Source organism: Lepus europaeus, chromosome 15 (assembly GCF_033115175.1).
Source record: "Lepus europaeus isolate LE1 chromosome 15, mLepTim1.pri, whole genome shotgun sequence".
Taxonomy (NCBI): Eukaryota; Metazoa; Chordata; class Mammalia; order Lagomorpha; family Leporidae; genus Lepus; species Lepus europaeus.
In genome coordinates, this window is record NC_084841.1 from 41185116 (window position 1) to 41200181 (window position 15066).

The following is a 15066-nucleotide window of genomic DNA, read 5'->3' on the forward strand; positions in this document are numbered from 1 at the left end:
TTGGTACAAAAAATTTGAAATCCAGGCATTTTCCACAATATGCATTTTCCATGGACTTTTTGAAGACCTTTCATGTTACAGCAATTACAAGAGCTAACATTTAAGCTAACATTTAAGCATCTGCTAATGTGGCAGACAGAGTGCCAAGTTTTTCATTTATGGTATTTCATTTAATCCATAAAAAATCCCATAGTTATATCATACGAATTGTTAATATTCCCATTTTACAGATGAGGAAACCAAGCCTTGAGAAGGCTAAAATTTGCTGAAGTTTAGACGTGTCAGTGCTGGAATTCAAACCCAGTTTATTTGTTTCAGAGCCCCTAGGTGTACTGAGAGTGGTGTTGGCTACATCATTTGCATGGTTAAGTGAAAATGAAAGTGTGGGGCCACTTGTTCAAAAAGCAGAGGGAAATGATGTTGACATAAACCTGTTTCCTTTCTTCCAAGGTCTTGCTGTTGCCTGGCCATGGTTATTTCTATTTTTGTTCAATGTGATTCTAAGTCACAAATATTAGAAGTCAACATTATTAGCATACATTTTACCATTCCTTTTTATATCACACAATGCTAGTTTTAAATGCCAATTGTAATTCATATTCAGAATCACTGAAATTATACAATTCATATTTCATATCTCACACATGCCTTTGTATTTTGCACAAAACTAACTCATCTGTTTTTGCTTCACTTCTTGAAAAAATGCAAATTGCACTAACATTCTCTGCCTTGGGCAACTGACGCGTAAGAAAGTACTGAAAAAACCCAGACCTACAGATTGTCCTATCTTCCACCTCCTACTATTTCATTGTTTTCAGTGGAAGTGGCTGGCTAATACAGGCTAGAAACACAATGAGGAAAGGCCATGATAGGCTTATTTGGTCACCTATATTTCCTAGCATGCTATTGCCTTGTTTTTACACTTGGATCAAATTCAGGTTTGGACAGAAAGCATAGGCTCTGGAGGATGTTGGCATCTCTTTGCACTCAGTCCTCCTATTTTGTGCTTGATTTGAGTCTTTCTAGACTTCCGCACATTGTGTGACATTCTAATGGGACATTGGAAAGGCTATGCATGAACCGACAAGGACATGCATATTGTGATCTCTCTTCTACCTGCAACTAGGCTCCATTGCTCCTTGGCTTCAGGTGCAAACCACAAGTTCAATGATGAAATTATTAAGAATACCAAGATGGTGAAAAACATTAAGCCAAACATAGGGTCCTTCTGAGCACAGGATACTGTGTGATTGTACTCCTGAGAAGCTTAACCTGAATGGGAAGATGACTGATAAGGACGATCTTGTTGGATGATGTGTAGTACTAGTGCATCTTGAGATACACTGTTTTTTTGACCTCCGTAGCTCAATGATGCAGCCCAGAAATGGACTCTTGCTCACCTTAGTTGTTGATGGGTTTATTCCAGTATCTGGGGCAACTTGAGTGTGTTCAATAAAGGTCTTTCTGAATGAGCTGTGGGACTCCTCAGGCCTTTGGAACTCTTTCCTGTGGAAGCAGCACCTGCATAGCCTCTACTCACCTGCCAGCAGCACTATGGGATCTACCCAGGCACCCCTGGGGGAAATCCTATCCCATCATCACTGTTCAAGACCATGGGGCTCTGCCTTGATAGGCAGGTAATAAAGGCAAAGAGGCTGATTTGCATGTTCTCTCTTCATTATCTCTGCTCTCAGTTGGGCTTCAGTAATATCCTTGTTTTGCTCTTTGACAAAAGTTTTCCTGCTCAATTTTTTGAGTTAACACACTTTTGACTTATCCATTACCTGCAATGACTCTAAAGCTTCCCCCTTCAAACTTACCCTCTTCCTGGTTGCTTTTCCTAAACAACTGCTTTGATGATGCCACTCTTCTTTAAAACATTCAATGACTCCCTACTGCCCACTACATTTCAACCCAGTTCTTCATTCTGGCATTCAGGGTCCTCCGTGATCTGACTTAGCCTTATTTTCCTTTGTGGTTTTACTCTTTCTTTTTGGGTAGGACACTAACACATGTAGTCCTTGCCTCCATTCTGACTCCACTACATTTTTGCTTCCTACCCCTCATTTCACTTTTTATACAATGGACTCACCACAGCAACATACAGAATATATATTGCATATCTACCTTGTGGTCAAGATCATGCAGTAGGTGGGAGGGAAGTGTTTGAATTAAACAATTTAGTGTGCAATACTAATTATCATTCACTTTGTCCACTTTTTCAGAAAATGATGACCCAAGCTGTTTTGTTTATCACCTAGCTAAAATGCAGAAGCAAATTGAAACAAAATTTCATTTTTTACCTATCCAATCAGAATAAAATCATTCAACAGCCCACATTCGCAAGGCAATAGAGTAATAGAAGCCAGAAGCTATTCACTGGTAGGAGTTCTGAACTGGTTGGCACATCTTATGTTATACAAGTGTTTACATATTTACATATCATACGGTTCAGATCCTATAATTCTACATGTATTTTTCTATGGAAATCATCAAGAAATGAGTACAAAAGCATTCAAATAGAAATTCAAATATCCACAAATATATAAGCAGTTAAGTATTGGTATTTTTAAGTGCTAGGTAGCCATTAAAAATGAGGTATTAGGAAAAAAAATCAACAACACAGAAAAACGCTCCTAATATATGAATGAATAATGTATGCAGAGTAAGATCCCAGTTTTCCAAAAGCACATAGGAAAGAAATGGAAAAGATTTTTCACAATGTAATGTGACTTCTTCTAGAATTACAATTACTTTTATTTTCTCCCTTATAATATTTGTATTTTCTGCAATGAGCATAGATTTCTTTTATAATCAGTGATGATAAAACTCACCTTTATGCAATTCCAGTCCTATGGAAAGAAGGTATAATGCTTGAAACACTTGTCTTCAACTTGAAGTTGTGAACCAGTCAGCAATACTCAGGACATTGTCTGTATTAAGTACTGTAGATTCAAAAGGTCAACAGAGACAAAGAATCACCTATGACATGCAAGCTGATGACCCAGGAAGCACCAATGACCTCCGACTAAACAAACACATTTAAGTAGTAAATATTTAGTCCTGCGTACTTAATAAGAGTAAAATTTGTTATCACTTTTTCCTTTCTCTAGTACAGATGGCCCAATGCCATGCATGTAATATACTTTTTTCTTCTTTTTTATTTATTTGACAGGTAGAGTTATAGACAGTGAGAGAGACAGAGAGAAAGGTCTTCCTTGTGTTGGTTCACTCCCCAAATGGCCGCTACGGACAGAACTGCGCCAATCCGAAGCCAGGAGCCAGGTGTTTCTTCCTGGTCTCCCATACAGATGCAGGGGCCCAAGCACTTGAGCCATCCTCCACTGCACTCCCGGGCCACAGCAGAGAGCTGGACTGGAAGAGGAGCAGCCAGGACTAGAACCCGGTGCCCATATGGGATGCCAGCGCTGCAGGCAGAGGATTAACGAAGTGAGCCACTGGCCCACTATACTTTCAATCGATGTTGGTTGAATGACTAAGTTGGTGAGTGAGCAGTTAAATGATGGACGACGGAGGCTTCGGAGGTCACTGGAAGGGTTGTATTTACCTGACCTAGAAAGGTTCCATGACCAGGGAGGGATGGGTTTCCGAGACCAATGTTGCTGTAGCTATTCTAAGTCATAAAGCCTTCCCATTTGTAACCTCCAACCTACCTCAGCTGCTGCAGAACTTTCTACCTGAGAAATGCAAAAGGGAAATTGCTTCAAACACGTTACTGGAGTCCTAACTGTCACCATTTACTGCACATTTCCTAAGTATCAGGTACTCTGAGAAGCACCATGTATATGTTACTCAATTCTTACGCTAACCCTTTGTAGTAGGCATATTATCTCTACTATGGGTGAGAACAATGAAACACAAACATGTTAGTAATCTGTCTGATGTCATGTGACTAGCAAGGAGTGATGCAAAACTCTAAGTCAGTACTGGTTGACTCCAAAAACTGTGGGATTAGTCACCAACTGCAAAGTTCTTACTTGGAATCAGGACAGAAACTATCAATGGTGATGAAGATTCCAGATTATGGGCCAGGGTTGTGGCATAGCAGGTAAAAGCTGCTGCCTGCAACGTTGACATCCCATATGGGCACCAGTTTGAGTTCTGGCTCCTCCACTTCCAAACCGTCTTCCTGCTAATGAGCCTGGGAAAGCAGAAGATGGCCCAGGTTCTTGGGCCCCTGCACTCACGTGGGAGACCCAGAGGAAGCTCCTGGCTTTGATCTGGCCTAGTCCTGGCCATTGCGGCCATTTGTGGAGTGAACCAGTGGATGGAAGATTTCTCTTTCTCTCTGCCTCTGCCTCTTCCCCATATTACAAATAAATAAATCTTTTAAAAAATGCCAGATTAAGGCCGGCGCTGTGGCTTAACAGGCTAATCCTCCACATTGCGGCGCCGGCACACCGGGTTCTAGTCCTGGTTGGGGCGCCGGATTCTATCCCGGTTGCCCCTCTTCCAGGCCAGCTCTCTGCTATGGCCCAGGAAGGCAGTGGAGGATGGCCCAAGTGCTTGGGCCCTGCACCCGCATGGGAGACCAGGAGAAGCATCTGGCTCCTGGCTTCGGATCAGCTCGATGAGCCGGCCGCAGCGGCCATTGGAGGGTGAACCAACGGCAATAAGGAAGACCTTTCTCTCTGTCTCTCTCTCTCACTATCCACTCTGCCTGTAAAAAAAAAAAAAAAAAAAAAAAAAAAGCCAGATTAATTCATTTTTTCCTCTTATTTTTTCTTGATGTTAGCTTCAATTTTAGCTGCCCCAGTGAGTGTGCAGTGCTATCTTAGGTAATTTTATTTGCACCTCACTGTTAATAAAGTTACTGACCTTTTGATATTTCGTGCCTGCAAGTCCCTTGCTAGTTTCCCCATTAAGTTGATTTTTTTTTCTTACTGATTTACAAGAGTTCTGAACATATTCTGGCAACAGACCCGGTTTTGCATTGCAAATATCTTCTGTTCTGTAGCTGGCCTTTTTATTCTCTTCAATTTCTATTTTCCTCCTCTCTTTCAAAAACTGCTTGGGGAAAATGTCATTTACACATTCAAAAACAGCAAACATGGTAACATTTGTTACCATCATTTGTCTTCAATAGTTTTCACTCACAGCTATTCTTTTTTTTTAATATTTACTTATTTGAAATTCTGCTTTACAGAGAGAGCGAGAGAGAAGGGGAGAGAGAGAGAGAGAGAGAGAGAGAGAGGTCTTCCATCTACTGGTTCACTCCCTAAGTGGCAACAAAGGCCAGAGCCAGGAGCCAGGAGCCTCTCCTGGATTTCCCAAATTGGTGACAGGGGCCCAAGCACTTGGGCCATCCTCTGCTTCTCTTCCCAGGCCAGGAGCAAGGAGCTAGATCAGAAGTAGAGCAGCTAGGACTCGAACAAATGTCCATTTGGGATGCCAATGACACAAGTGGCAGCTTTATATGCTATGCCACAATGCTGGCCCCCAATTTAAAAAAAATTTATTTATTTAAGAGATGAAACAGATGGACAGACAGAGTAGTTTTCATCTGCCAGTTCATTTCCCAAATGCCCACAATGACCAGCACTGTGGGAGGCTGAAGCTGGGTGCCAGGAACTCAGTCCAAGTAGCCCATGTGGGTGGCAGGGACCCAAATACTTGAGCCATCTCATGCTGTTTCCCTTTGTACACATGAGCAGTAAGCTGGAATTGGGAGTAGAATTGGGACTCAAACCCAGGTACTTCCATATGGGATGCAGGAGTGCAAAGCACTGGCTTCAGCATTAGGCCAAACACCAGCCCCTCATGGCCATTCTTGGATCATCTCTCATCCCCACCCAATCCTGTTCCTCCTACCACCTTCATTACTCTGAAGCAAGTTTGAGCTTTCGTCTTTTATCCATAAATGTCTCAGTACGTGCCATGGATAAGGATTCCTTTAAAAAGTATACAACCACAACTCCACTATCACACTTAAAAGCTACTTGTAATCACAGACTTACTAATTGACAAATTACTCAATAAATGTTTAAATTTCTCCACTTTTACCTCCTGCATTGTAGTAGCTCGAGACACACTCCAAGGAAGGCTCCATCTGTGTGTTTGATGGTACTCTGAAATCTCTTTTGGTTTATAGGTGTCCTCCCTCTGTTTTCTTTCTATTCAAGAAGCCAATTCACGTGTCCAACTGAATTTACGATAGTCTGGATTCTGATTATTGCATCACCATGTGTCACTTTACATATTCCTCTGTTCCTGTGTCTTTTGTTTTTTGACAGGCACAGTGGACAGTGAGAGAGAGAGAGAGAGAAAGGTCTTCCTTTTGCCGTTGGTTCACCCTCCAATGGCCGCTGCGGCCGGCTCATCGAGCTGATCCGAAGCCAGGAGCCAGATGCTTCTCCTGGTCTCCCATGCGGGTGCAGGGCCCAAGCACTTGGGCCATCCTCCACTGCACTCCCAGGCCACAGCAGAGAGCTGGCCTGGAAGAGGGGCAACTGGGACAGAATCCGGCGCCCTGACCAGGACTAGAACCCGGTGTGCCGGCGCTGCAAGGCGAAGGATTAGTCTATTGAGCTGTGACGCCAGCTGTTCTTGTGCCTTCTGCAAATTGTTAGAGGAAGAGGATGGATCAGACAGAGATGCAGGTTCACTTTCTTTGGCAAGAACACTTCCTACGTGGTATCGTCAACTTCTTTCTGGAAGCAGATAATACCTGATTGCTTCTTTCTTTGTGATGTTAGCAGACATTGATGGGTGTTTGACAGATCCATTATTCCATTAGGGGAAGACACCCAGTTATAAACCATTTATTTTAATTAAGCTCTGATATTATATAACTTCAATGAATTCTATTTTATGTAACAATTTGAGCAATTTGAGTTACAAATTGGGGCTGGCACTGTGGCATAGCAGGTAAAGATGCCACCTGCAGTGCCAGCATCCTCTATGGGCATCGGTTCAAGTCCAGACTGCTCCACTTCTGATCCAGCTCCCTACTAATGAGCCTGGGAAAGCAGCAGAAGATGGCCCAAGTGATTGGGTACCCGCACCCATGTGGGAGACCCAGAAGAAGCTCCCAGCTCCTGGCTTTGCCCTGGCCCTGCCCTGGCCCAGCCCTGGCCTTTGTGGCCATTTGGGGAGTGACCCAATGGATGGTGGCTCTCTCTGTCTGTCTCCCTCTCTATAACATCACTTTTCAAATAAATACATAAATCTTTAAAAGAAAGAAAGAAAACGGAAGGAAGGAAGGGAGGGAGGAAAGAAATTAAATGGAAACAGAGGTGTTTCAGTTAATTTTTGTGAGCTGAGCTGGTCTTCCAGGCCAGTACTCAGTGAGGGGGTCTGTGGTAGCATTCTAAGGGGGCACATCTCTCATGGGGTTTGGAAGCAGTGAGGGAAGAAGGTACAGACTTGAGGTGTCCAATGAAACGTTGGTACAGATTTTGCAAAAGTATTTAAAATTTAAAATGTAGTGACTCCTGCTAAAGGAATAAGTTTACCCAAGTACCATCTTGAAATGCTAACAGGTTTAAAGGGGTCTCTCAAGTTTCCAGTCCTCAACGAGAGAAAAAACAAAGTGGCCCCTTGACCAGCTGAAATTCACTGCTACCTGTTTAGGTAACAAACAAACAAAACAAATCCAGGGAGCGATCAAGCTTACAGGCTACTGCCCCTGTCTGGGCACGTGAATTGTGGCATGCCCCTACACAGCAGCCAGGGGAGACTGCTACTGAGTGAGTTTCCTCTTGGAGACTCAACATTTAACATTTCAAATATCGATCATTTGTGCGATGATCAGACAGACAGGAGGATGAGACAAAGCTGTTTTAGAGAAAGAGGTAGAGCTCTTTGAACACAGGCATGATGAAAAGAACAGTAGGCAATTGACAGAGTTTGGTTTTGCACTTTAGAAGCACTTTTGTGTGCTAGACACATGCTTTGTTATTATAGCAGTAAAATAGCAGAATAAAAGGTGCTAGCTTTACAGAGTTCTATTTAGAAAGATGTTAAAAAAGAGACAAAGAATTTCTATGTAAAGTGTTTAGATTTCTCGTTTCATTAATGGTTTCAAAAGAAACAAACAAACAAAAAAAACACTCAAAAACAATTCTAAATTAGGAGGGCTAACACTGAGGGATTAGGGCTGAAATTCTAGAGAAATCCAGATTTTAAAAACTAGAAAAATTGCAATTTTAATACAACAAGATGCACCTCCCCCGCCCCCGATTCTCTAGGTTCAGAGAAATAATCCAACTTAACCAACGTTTCAGGAAGTAAAATCCTGCAGAGGTAGGAACACTGTCAGGTTTATTGCTGTATGCCTTAGCAGCTAACACAATGTCTAGTACAAAGTATGTGTTCAACCAAAAATGTGTTGAATGAATGAATTATAACCCTGAAATTATAAAAAGTCAAAAGCCTTGCTTGCAAAACAAAACCCATACAAAGGACACTGGCACTTTGAGTCTCTCTACAAGCTGTCATTTCAAAAATCCTGTCACAGCTGCTTCATAAAAGTGTTGGGTTGATACACCCCATGTTGAGAAAGTTGTAAAACAACTGGAGAAGGTCCAGAGCCCAACCTGACTTGCTCCAGATTACAGAGAGTGACAGCCAGACTTACTGTTTGCATTTGTGTCTCTGCCTTTAGGTGAGCAGTTTCCGTTCCAACACAATCTTCCCATTTTTAATTTACTCTGATATTTATATGTCTAATGATTTAATATCATATCACACGAGTCTGGCCTGTGCGGTGCCCCTGACACGCATTTTTCGGATTGACCTTCACATATATTATACATAAACCGGCCAGCAACAATCTCCACACGAGGCGCTCAGGTAGGGATGGTGGTTTCCCTTCTCTCTCCAGAAACAGCCTTCGCCACAGACTGTTTAAAACCAGCTCCCCACCCCCACGTCTTCTGTAAGCTTGTCCAGACATGGGGTCCATCATTAGGCCAGGTCTTCCAGTCATTCCGTTGCTTGCAAAGCAATCATTTATAGGCGTTTGGTGTTTTGTCTGACATCTGTTTGATGCTGGAGCTCCAGCCTTTGTCTCAATGAATCACTTGTCAGGGAAGGTTGTGGCATTCCAGGCTGGATTTCACACCTTCGGGAAGGGTTGCCTGTGATGTAAGTGATCTTAGGCTTTTGGAACAGACCCCCACCCCCACCCCCTATCCCAGGAGGAGACAGGGAAATGAGGGAGAGCAGGGAAGCTGATGCTTATTCAAGGGAGGCTGACTTTGATTTGTCCCCATGGGCTTGAGCCAGGCTTTCCTCTCCGGGGACCACCTCCATGGTTGGAATGCTGTGGCTAGAAAGAACCAGGCTGAAACATTTGCGTACCATACTTTGGCAGCATAAGAGGAAGAGACTTTTTCTAAAGAAAGAAGGGAGGAAAAAAAGGAGTCTAGCCTTGCTGGATGGCTTGCAGAAGATCGTGTTTGCTAAGAAAGTGCATTTCAGGCAGGCGCCGCGGCTCACTAGGCTAATCCTCCACCTTGCGGCGCCGGCACACCGGGTTCTAGTCCCGGTCGGGGCACCGATCCTGTCCCGGTTGCCCCTCTTCCAGGCCAGCTCTCTGCTGTGGCCAGGGAGTGCAGTGGAGGATGGCCCAAGTGCTTGGGCCCTGCACCCCATGGGAGACCAGGAGAAGCACCTGGCTCCTGCCATCGGATCAGCGCGGTGCGCCGGCCACAGCGGCCATTGGAGGGTGAACCAACGGCAAAAAGGAAGACCTTTCTCTCTGTCTCTCTCTCACTGTCCACTCTGCCTGTCAAAAAAAAAAAAAAAAAAAAAAGTGCATTTCAACCACTGTACCCAATTGGTTCTTAGAACTAGAGCAGAAGAGGGTGGGGATGGGGACATGAGTTGGACCAGGTTATAAACGTGGCTGAGCCAGGCGAGATATTCCGTCTTGGGGTCTCTCTCCGTATCCTCCAGAGTGCCAGTGACCTAAGACACATATGGTAGGTGATGGTGCTTTGAAAACCACCAGGCCCATGTGATGCCCTGGAAAACAGTGAGCATCATGGAAATGGCCATGTGTGATCCAACCACTCGGGGAGCACAGCACGAAAGGGAAGGGACAGCTTAAGGTGAGGAGTCCTGTAGTGGCCTTTCCAAAACAGGACCTTGTGAACAGCAAGTGCTTCCTGGGGCAGAGCTGGAAGAGCTGATGAGATTATGGAGAAGCTGTGATGGCAAAGTCATGGATGTTTTCCTTCGCTCCGTTTTATAAGGAAAGGAGGATGCGGGGCAAGAAGTACAGCTGGAAAGATCCTTCTCTGCAGCTTTGTAACTCTGCCTGGGTTTCACAGAAATCCACGTCAGGAAAAGGTTGTCACTCCTGAGAGTGGGAAGTCAGAATTCCCAGACTTGATGAAATAGTGGGTGGAAGCGAAGTTTCTCATTTATGGTTTTAATTCAAAGAGGACAGGGAAGGGGAGGGGAAACTGATATCCCATCTGAGCCTTCTGAGCCTTCCAGGAGATCCTTTTCATGTTCCCAAATTAGTACAGGGGGGTGGGGTGGGTGCCAAGACCTGGGCTCATCAGTCACTTCATGCATTGGAGCTGGAAAACATTTAACCCGGAGATGCAAATCTTTAATCACAGTGACTCCGTGGTGACCAAAAGTTGTGAACCCTTGGGAGCCAGGAATTCCCAACATGATGTGCTAATACCATTTCACAGCATGAACTTCAGATCTCCGGGAGCCAGGCTGGGAAAGGAGGAAAGGCAGAGCTTCTATGGCCTAAGGTTTTTGCATAACAAAGTCGGTCTCTCCCCTCCGAACACACAGAAAATGAGGGATCCCCAAGGGCAACTCCCACTCCCAGCCCTACCACCCTGCACCTACCTTTTCATTTCTGTTTGTGCCACTGGGTCAGGAGGTTAATGAAAATGCATTCTAAACTCATCAAGAAGATGAGCTGGGGGGGGGGGGTGGGGAGGGGAGGGATGAATATTAAATTTCCATTCAAGTCTGAATATGCAATCTGCACATGAAGACAACCTCACCACTTCAAAATCTTCCTGTTCTGCTAGGAGAGGTCTGAGATGGTTAGGAGCCCAGGGACTCTTTGGTCAGTAAGCATCAAGATAAAGTTGCATTTGAGACCAAAGGAGAGCTGTGGTTTCCTTTTCTCCTCTCTTCTTCCATCCACCTTTCATTTGCCTTTTCGTTCTTTCTTTCTTTCTCTTTTAAAGGGAATGCTTATCCTTAAGGATAGACCTGGAAATGCAGAGTAATGCCTCTTGAGTCACTGAAAACTTATCTTCTTATTTCCTAAGGGTGTGCTCACCATTGAAGGAAATGGTTCACCGCACCAAACCATGCCATCTCAGAAACTTGTTCTATAGCAAGTACTAGACGGTGATCCTTGGATTGAAAGATGCCGCTTTATATTAATGTCTCGGGTCTGTCCACTCATCCTACTGGCTCCAAAGAAAGTAAATTGCTGCTGAGGACAAATCAACTGCAAAAGACACTTTTTGTTTTAAGGCTTTCACAATGGCTTCAAAAAGAGATGGGAATTAATCATTTGTTTTGACCCAAGAGCAGCAGAACTTATTTTGAAGACTTAAACAGGCAACACAAATATAAACAGAAATCTGTGTCTCCCAAATGCTGAAGCTGAAAGGAGTCAGTCTGAAAACATCCATTCTACTCAGTGTTTATTTTCAACTGAAGATAGTGGAAATCATATACAAATCAGGGACAGTATGGATTTTTCTTCTCTGGCAAATGTCCACATGAATCTGTTAACCTCTAAGTATAGATACAATAGAATTTCTTTTTATTAGAAAGACAGGGCAATATGGCAGTTAATTAGCAACCATTACTGTAAACTACAGTAGATACAAAGTTTTATATAAATTAATTGCCATTATAAAAAAAGGCAACTGCTTTAGCTAAGAAGGTACAAAAACTGGTAACTTCCATAAATATAACAAGAAGCTAAGTGAAGAAATACATAACAGACTGTTTTTCCTATATAATATTTGAATATGCAAACTAAGACACCTGTGGCACTTCACTCGAAAGTAGGAAGATGACAGCCACTCTCCCCCCACCCCCCCACCCATCTACCCGCACCCATCCAGGCCCCTGTCCCCATCCCCCACCCCCACCCCCATCCGTGGATTTCCAAAACATGACAAATTCTAGGGTTACAAGGACAGGATGCCACACGGAAGCAGCAAGCAGGCGAGCTCCGACCTGCTAGACAAAGAAGGAGTCTTATTGACAGTTGTAAAGCATTAGGCGTCAGACAGAAACTTGTCAAAAACAGCTGTTGTTGGGTACTGATTGATAATGTTTTCATTCTGACGGCTGCAGACAATCCTGGGTCTGAGGGGAAGCCCATCCCTGGCGCACACATGAGCACACACACACACACAACGGGAAGTCCTTTAACAGATGGCTTAGGAGCACTTAGCCACAGTCTCTTAAAAAGACAACATCCTACATTTAATGAACTTGCAGAGGAAGCCAGACCTAATCGTCACTGATTCTGCATGGAAGATGAGCACAACGGGACAAAACAAAATCAGAAATTGTGTCACTCGTCATTGGAATAGAAGTTTTGTTCTGCTCACAGATTATGCAGTGCTAAAAAATACTCAAGGATGCTCAAGATGAAATTATGTGTGAATCACTGTGGATCTGCTTTTTGATCCACACTATTAAAAAAAAAGGCTTAAAGAAGTGTTAGATGTTTTAAAGGCAATGATTTCATTAAAATCCACTTACAAGATGAAACCACAAAAACTGTATTTCAATGATGTCAAGTGTATCTTCTGAAGGATTAAAGGTATGACATCAGCTTGTAATGCGGCCTGAGTCTGTGGTACGTGGGTATCAGTCGATGCAACTGAGGAATTACAAACATGTTTTATTGCTCAGGTGTGGGAGCAGTTGTCTCTGGTTTGGCCACTTGGTATTGTTTGTGGCCACAACTCTACAAAATGTGCCCAAAAATATTTCATCTACGAATCTCAGGATCCACAGATGACTCCTGATCTAGAAAAGGTCAAAGGCTCTAAATTTTAGTAAAACTGTACATTTATCTCTAGGTCATTTTATCATTTAAATTAATTGGCAAAAAATTAGTTCCAAATATTGTATCTGAGACTGAAAAAGACTTATTTGCTGAAGTCCCAGCACATTTTTAAGGGCACATTGAACCCCTGAGAATAGAGGTTAATAATAGAAATACTGATAGACCCTTACTGACTAGACGGAGGCAACAGACTCCATTCAGCTACATTAACACTTACCGAATGAGAATACACATGATTCTTCTGGGCCCTTCATCAAATCCACGCCGGCCTAAAACCTTCACCAGTATAAGCCATACTTGGTTTGCCCATTTTAAAAACTGTATTACTTTAAAAATTCTTTTCTCTATTTTGATCAAACACTGATTTTTAGAAAAAGATACTTATATCATGTTGAGGCTTGAATTTATGCAGTAAAAAAATACTTCAGGACTTATCAAATGCATTGTGCCTAAATTTCGTCTCATTCCTCTCCAAAAGTAAAAGCATGTCTTTTCTGTTAAGAGAGAGGAGTGAGACTCCAGACGTAATTAAGGAAACACCTTGTCCTTTATGTTCTTCAAAGCTAATTTTGCTATGGCAGATATTCCTTTGTGATGATTAACAGAAGTTTTTGGTGCTCAGTTTTCTCTCATAGTCCCTAACATCAATATAAAAAAACAAAACAAAACCCTAAAAACCAAAATACGATAAAATAAAATAAAAACTTTAAGAGAGCTTAAAAACGATATGCATATTACATGGAGCCCCAGTCAGTCACACAAGACTCCACTCCCTTCCCTGGGAAAGTGAGAGTTGTGGAGTCTCTTACAGGGGTCTGATTGCTGCGAACCATGATTCCATTCATTTTAGCACAGAGGATAGAAGAGATGCTTAGAACAGAAGGATGAGACATGCGGCAAAGATAATTAGTGGTAAACAGAGAATAAATTCTCTCTCAGTAGTGTGTACTTGACATTAATGCTGATGAGGACGATTCACCTGACGTACAGAGTATTCACTTGAAAAGAGAGATGAAAGTCTGAAACAACCAGAGAAACACAGAGACAGAAGCCGTTATAGTCTTGATACCAAAATAAAATTCAAATGAGAAGCTAACGTGATAGGTTCCAGGCCTCCGGGGGACCTGTTTTCTTTGCTGGGCTTCACATTCGTAGAGCCTCATGGTCTTTGTCTTCTAACAAATTTATCAACTGAGAGAAGCTGTCTTTCAGTGCCTCCACGTCATCCAGCGAGCAAGGCTGCAGAATCCAGCGTTTCCCACGAGCAAGCGGTTCAAGTTCAAAATATTTTTTGATCTTAAAGGAGGAGAAAAAAGAAAAGATAAATATGTTATGAATGATCTGAGAACCTTTCCCAAATGAAAATTCTGAGGGATGAAGCAGGTCGAGGGGATCTCAATGAGGATTCGTGTGAGTTGTGAGGCTGAACACTTCCTGGGACCCTGACCACAGCTGTCCTCATAAGCAGTGGGTTATATGCTGTGACCCGGGAGTGTTTTCTCTTGGGCTGAATGACCTGTTCGTGAGCCACCATTGCACCCATGCATTCTTAACAGCATGGGAGGTCTGACACAGTCTGAGAAAGGATGACATGTGCGATGGCACAAGGCAAAACACACCAAAAAGATCCAATGTAATCAAAAGGAGACTAGAAGAGTACTTTTTGCTCTCACTCTGCTGATTTACTAAATTGGTACCAACCTACTGTGTGTACAGGGTCAATTACTCCAAGATTCAAATTTTCAACAATCAAGCACATAAACAAAAACGAATCTAACTAATCTCTCTCTTAAATGTCTATATCTTGGAGACCTGACAAAGTGTTTGCTAGGAAAAAGAATAGAAACTGAGATGGGGGAGGTGGGGAGAGAGAATATGTGTGTGTATAAGTGTGTACGTGTGCATGTATGAACTTACATAAACTTACATACATACATAAAGTCTCTCAGCTTTTTTCCTCAAGACCTTACAATAGTCACATGGGGTGGTACATTTACTATCTTAAAAACCTGTTCAACTAA

General features: G+C 42.9%; 1 protein-coding gene across 2 annotated transcripts in view; it reads right to left on the reverse strand.

Annotated features, from left to right (window-relative positions):
- Nucleotides 1-12118: 12118 nt before the first annotated feature.
- The window catches only part of ARL15 (ADP ribosylation factor like GTPase 15), a 479210-nt gene continuing 476262 nt past the window's right edge, over nucleotides 12119-15066 (reverse strand). For both annotated transcript variants that reach the window (XM_062212139.1, XM_062212140.1), the window contains exon 5: nucleotides 12119-14341. In XM_062212139.1, the coding sequence (XP_062068123.1) occupies nucleotides 14189-14341 (153 nt within the window). In that variant the 3' untranslated portion in view covers nucleotides 12119-14188. The remainder of the gene's footprint in view (nucleotides 14342-15066) is intronic.